General features: G+C 33.4%; 1 protein-coding gene across 1 annotated transcript; it reads left to right on the forward strand.

Annotated features, from left to right (window-relative positions):
* Positions 1 to 1735: 1735 nt before the first annotated feature.
* LOC110856482 lies at positions 1736 to 5502 on the forward strand. Its single transcript, XM_022104962.2, has 3 exons — positions 1736 to 2225; positions 4227 to 4440; positions 4843 to 5502. Exons 1-3 carry the CDS (start codon positions 1752 to 1754, stop codon positions 4854 to 4856), a joined length of 702 nt encoding a protein of 233 aa, XP_021960654.1. The 5' UTR covers positions 1736 to 1751; the 3' UTR covers positions 4857 to 5502.
* The last annotated feature ends 1289 nt before the right edge of the window (positions 5503 to 6791 follow it).

Here is a 6791-nt window from a genome sequence, read left to right on the forward strand (position 1 = left end):
ATTATATTATTCTGATTTTTGAATAAATGAATATTGAGTAAATATCTATTCAATTCGTGTGAATGAATAATGAATGAATATTTTTTTACTCATTTTAATTCAATCCTTAATATACAGGGAAAGGTCAGAAATTCATCCAATAAATACTGTGAATTTTGAATGACATGAATAATAAAGGAGTGGTGAATAATTTGTATGAAGGTTATTGTGGAGGTTAAGGTGATGTGGAACTGCCACGACTACAAATAATCCAGTTTTAACCAGAATTAATGGTAGCCGTTTTTAGTTCACATTTTAGCTTCATAGTTAAGTTACAAAAAGTCCCGAAGAGACTCACAAGGAGAAGCACCTCAAGTCAGGAGGTCTTCTCACAAAATTATTTATTTGTGCCAATTTTATAGTAATAAAGAGCTTCACTGCAAGCAATTGTTAAATTAAATTGGAATTGTAGTTGTCAAATAAGTCTTCACATTCTTCAGCGACACATTTGTGAGTTATATCGATAGTCTGGTAGATTTTCGTGATACTCAACACACATAACTTTTTATTGTGATATTTTTGTAGATCGACATTTATTTTTGAACTTCAAAAATTAACTGAAATAAGTAAAACATTAAAATTTAAAGTACTGATAAATATTGTTAAATGTGAAATGTGAAATGTTATGTGTAATTAAATATTAGTCATTCCGAAGTACTTAAGATAAGTTTATATAATTTACAATAATTAAAAATTAACCTGATAACTAATTGGTAATGTTAGTTTCATTGTGTCTTCGTACATTATGCAGATGTTCCTAGTTTTACGTGGTTAAATTGAACATGTCAATTTGACAAGTTCAATTTTCCATTTTTTAATGACGCTTGTCGTAACGAGCAAATGATGTACATATGTACACTGGAGAACAACTTAAATTGTGCACTTTTAGACATCTGGTATTGAATCATTACGAATCATTACCCGACGGAGTATTTACATATATGACTCTACCGGCATCGGTAATATCGATTGTTACGGGGTAGTAACGTTGTGGTAATGAAATCGCTACCACTCAGAATTAAACTATAACCAATCCGATATTGAATTATTACCAAATCAATACCAGTGCGGAGTACATATGTGACTCTACCGGATGCTTTACAGTGTATAGTAGAAAAATTGTTCTATCTCGCACATTGACAACTATAAGGGCTTGAAAATTTGCATGTATTTAGTACCCCAGAAAGATTGTCGTTGGATGTCGTTCATGTTTTCGAAAAATCTGAAGATGGTCAAAGGTCCGTGACCTTTGACCTTCTTCAGATTTGTGACCATAGGTCACAATGTTTGACCAAAAAGCTCATTTTTTGACCCTTACAGTGATTTTTTTCCTTCGAGGCTTTATTTTTCGATCGACACCTAAACTCAATGTGAACATTTTGATATCTTGTTCACTTCTCTATAATTTTTATTTGAAGGAGAATATGACTTTTTTAAATTGAATTTTGCGAATTTTTCTCCAAATCTAACATAAGCGCAATGTTAAACTATTCCATTTTTTTAAAATTCATAACATGGATTGAACTGTTTTTCTAACGTACAATTAAATTTGTGAGCCACTGTATTCTGCTCAATCGTTTCTCACCACTCAACAAATCTCACACTTCGATTTAATTAATTGATACGAACCTACTTATCTCCTCCAAACTGATAATGTTGATCACGCCATTATGTAATTTTGGACTGGATAATTCATTGTCTCATTCTGCAAAATGCATTCCTCCCCAATAAAAGTAATCGTGCTGGTGGTTGCACTTTTTAAAATTTGCCACGTTCAGGCCCTTTGTCCCCCCTCGGATTCCCTCGTCCCTTGCATCTGTTCCCAATACAATGGTTGGGAGGTTATTTCCTGCTCCAATATTCGCGGGCGTATTAACTTTGCCCCAATTTTTGCTCGTGATTCTTCCGCTATAAAAAACCAAAATTTGTCTTCTTACTCCCTCACCTTCAATACTTTGAGGATCACGGGGTGCTCTGGACTTTTAGAGATCCCGCGAGGATCTTTCGCCGATTTGAGTTTCCTGTACGTTGATATCAGCGCGAATCCAAATCTGGATTGGATTTCTCCGCGAGCCTTCGACAAGTCCAGTTACGGTGTAACGAAGGAGTTGCGACTGTACGACAACTATCTTTGGAATCCGGCCCCTTACACAAACGATATTTTCAAATTTGTTACAAATTTCAAGGTAAAATTATGTATCTCATCAAAAATCGGCTCTCAATAATCTGAAGAATTTAATAAGAACATTAATATATTGTTAACATAATATTTACAGCCACGTAACGTCCATATATTACGCCATCATTTTAGTGGGTAGATGGTTTAGCTCTTCCTATCTTTCCCATGTTAAAATTCCCTATCCCCAAAAGGTTTGTGTTTGGTGGGTGGATGCTAAAATCGAGAATTTTTGATGACGTAAGATATGTATGGCCCCCTAACATTACATACGTTGGTAGTAATTTATCACCTAAATGGAAGATACACTCGGTACATGTACCGAGTTGCTAAGAGTGCATAAATTCAGTTTGCTATGCAAAACCAGTGACACGTCGTCGTTAATTATAATGACTACATTTCAAAGTAATTAATGTTGCGATTATAATTATGTAATTGGTTTTCTAGACTTACAAAGGAACCTTAAGTACTGTCACCTCTCGATTTCCTTTGGAATAGCCTTAATCGACAGATAATTTAGTGAAACTAAAACTTTGTCATAGAACATGCGGTGCAAAATCGCGTTTTCGCGAAATATTTGGCGAGAGCTGCACCAAAACCTTCCATTTGCCCAATGCTTTTAACATAGCCACCAGCCTTTCGAATGATGAAATGAACTTTATAGAATCTCAATCAATTATATTTGTACCCGTCCGCGTAATTTCAGCCCTTCCCCCCGCCTAGTCTCACATTGCCCCAGCCCAGTCTCACATTCCCCCACTAGATGGCGCCAAAATATTTAAATTATGATGACACGAGGGACTTGATTGAATGACAGAAAGAGTGAGGAAAATAGGTGAGTGAGGGGAATGCGTGATGTGAGAAGAATGAGGGAGTGAAGGGAATGAAGGAGTGAGAATGGGATTGATGAGTGAGTGAAGCCTCACTCAGCCTTCCTTCACGCGAATGAGGGGAGTGAAGGGCTACTTGGCCCGAGCTGAAAGTGAGTGAAGTTGAATGAAGCGAAATTCGCTTGCACAGGTATGATTGTCATATCTGCAGGTATGAGCGAATAAAGGGAAAGCTAATTTGTTGAACAGTTAAAACATGCTAACATTGCAAAAAATTCTACATATTGAACTAAAAAATTGCACGCACTAAGTTTTTGCAACTTGCAAAAATAAATACCACAAATAATTACGAAAATCACGTAAAAATAGATCATTTAACATATTCTCATGAAAAATTGCGAAGTTCAATTTTTTGCAAATTTTTTTAAATTTTTTGCAATAAGAAAAGTATATTTTATATCAGTTAAACTGATAAATTTGTTGAATTTAAAAAAAAACGAAGAAATTCAAATTTGCGGATATTTTCATTTTTTCGCAATTTGCAAAAAATTTGCGAATCTTTGCACCAATTTTTGCATATTCGTGATCGAGCTGAAATTACGCGGACGGGTACAAATATAATTGATTGAGATTCTATAAAGTTCATTTCATCATTCGAAAGGCTGGTGGCTATGTTAAAAGCATTGGGCAAATGGAAGGTTTTGGTGCAGCTCTCGCCAAATATTTCGCAAAAACGCGATTTTGCACGGCATGTTCTATGACAAAATTTTAGTTTCACTAAATTATCTGTCGATTAAGGCTATTCCGAAGGAAATCGAGAGGTGACAGTACTTAAGGTTCCCTTGTTAGAAATTCCGTACTATATATATAGTGGCGTTGGAGAACTTTGACCTAAAAATGGTTAAAAACCGATTTTAAAAATGTAAAATTTTGAAAAACTCGTCTTCCGACTTTCTCCCTTTGAAATGGTGTAAGAAATTTATTTATGAAGGAAAACTTTTGAAATTTTGAGGACAGATATATTATACCAAAATTTGAGATTTCTAGAATCATTTTTTGAACATTTTTAGATCAAAGTTCCCCATTGCCACAATATAAATAGTACCGGATCTCTGTTACAAGTGTTCCCAGTATGCAAATATAAATATTCCTCCTATTTTGCCACTTTTTGCCACCCACAGATGCTAGAAAAAGTGGATCTCGGAATGAACAGGATTTCTTCCGTTCCCAAGAATGCATTTGCCTCCGCGTCCACCATCCAACGGATAGATTTTCGGTACAACAAGATCACGTCCATTGGACAAAATGCCTTCTCCGCAACGACAAATCTGACCCTTCTTGAATTCACTTACAACTCCATAACCCCCGCTGGAATTCATCCCCAAGCATTCTCAGGTATACATGTTCAAACAAAAAATATTCATTCAAAGCCTTCAAGAAAATATTCATTATTAATTCACTCATTCATAATTTGTAAAAAAATATTCATCAATCATTCAACATTTATTCATTATTCACCATTCCTTCATTCTGCATTTTATTCAAAATTCACAGTATTAGATGAATTTCTCAACTTTCCCTATGCATTAAGCCTTGAGTTAAAAACGAATGATGAAAAAATTATTCATTTATTATTTATTCACACGAATTGAATAGATATGCACTCAATACTCAATATTCATTTATTCAAAAATCAGAGTAAAATATTCATTCAATATTCATTCAAATTTTGAATATTGAATGAATAATTTATTCATTCATCATTAAATGAATACTTGTGGACATGTATGTTCTCAGGTCTCGGAAATTAACGATTCTTGGACTTCATAAGAATAATGTGACCACTTTGGATCGAACTACTTTCAAACCTGTTCTGGACACTGTGAAAGAATTAATTGCTGGATTTGGATATTGTAATCCATCAACGTGCTACTACGACTACCTGCTCTGTGACCACGACGCGGATTGGATTTGTGACGGAAAGGAAAAATATCGTCGTCCTAATTCTGAAAACCCCTAAGTGCAGTCTCATCTTAATTTTAAATACCCCTAAGTGAAACTGCTTCGTAATTTTAAAAAGCCCTAAGTGCCGTCCCTCGTTAATTTTAAAAACCCCTAAGTGTATTTTCGCATTAATTTTAAAAAGCCCTATGTGATACATAAAAACGAGTAAAAAGCCCTAACTGCAATTCAAATTTAAATTTCAAATTATGCATAATTAGATGTGATAAAATACTATACATAGATGTGATAAACTCACACTGTGTGAAATTTTTTTACCACAAATTAAATTTTGAAGATATGTATTAAACTTACCTGTGCCATTCTTACTAGGATTACAAATTTTTCCGCAAAATTTCAGAAATTTCAAATTTTTCTCAAAAATTTCAAAAATTTCAGAAATTTCGAATTTTTCTGATAAATTTCAGAAATTTCGAATTTTTCTGAAAAATTTCAGAAATTTCGAATTTTTCTGAAAAATTTCTCAAATTTCGAATTTTTCTGAAAAATTTCCCAAGTTGAGAATTTTTCTGAAAAATTTCAGAAATTTCGAATTTTTCTGAAAAATTTCTCAAATTTCGAATTTTTCTCAAAAATTTCTATTTTTTTCATTTGAATTTTTTTACAAATAGAAAATTTTGGAAATTTGACAGTGAAGGTGAGAATTAAAAAAGTCCACTATATTTCGTGAGCGTCCTTTGTAAAACATCTAAGAATGGCAGAATCAAAATTTAATTTCAAAATTTAATTTGTGATAAAAAACGTCACACAGTATGAGTTTATCACATGTATAGTATTTTATCACATCTTATTATGAATAATTATGCATAATTTGAAATTTAAATTTGAATTGCAGTTAGGGCTTTTTACTCGTTTTTATGTATCACATAGGGCTTTTTAAAATTAATGCAAAAATGCACTTAGGGGTTTTTAAAATTAACGAGGGACGGCACTTAGGGCTTTTTAAAATTACGAAGCAGTTTCACTTAGGGCTATTTAAAATTAAGATGAGACTGCACTTAGGGGTTTTTAGAATTAGGACGACGATATGTCGACAAATTGATGGGTTTTAGATGTTTCGGGGATGAATATGAAGATATTTGGGAGTATTGTGAAAATAAGGGAAGGTCTAATTTGATTTTTTGAATGCAGAAGTTTGTTTTGTCCACATATTTATTCAGATTGAATAAATTGAATTCACAGCATTAAACGCACATGCGGAAGAAGCTTTAGCGATTTATTTGAGGAGAATTTACAATTTAATTCTCATTGTATTTAGGTATTTGTATCCTAAATATTTAGTTTCCACAGAAAATTTAGTTTACCCCAACCATCGATTGTATTTTTTATCATTTCACCCAGCCATCGATTTTGTTTCATCCCATTTTACCCCACTTATTACGACAGCGTGAGAGCAATTAATTTTACTGTATCTCATCTATGTATTCAATTTTTGCTAAATTCTCATTTTGCTCCGACCACACCCCCTGGAGCCGGAGGGGGGGGGGTACTTAGGTGCACTGTGATAGAATTGCAATCAGCATTGGTATGTTCAACTTACAGAGAAGGAAAAAGATAAGAAATAGATTTGCACAACTATATAATTATGAGACAAATGTAAATATTTACTATTCATACATTTTTTGCTATTCCGAGACACTTCGCATTTAGGCAACTTGAATATTATTTATGAGAAATTTTACCTTTATTTAAGACTAGGTAATATTTAAAATCGCATAGTTTGC

Source organism: Folsomia candida, unplaced genomic scaffold (genome assembly GCF_002217175.1).
Source record: "Folsomia candida strain VU population unplaced genomic scaffold, ASM221717v1 Fcan01_Sc016, whole genome shotgun sequence".
NCBI classification, from domain to species: Eukaryota; Metazoa; Arthropoda; class Collembola; order Entomobryomorpha; family Isotomidae; genus Folsomia; species Folsomia candida.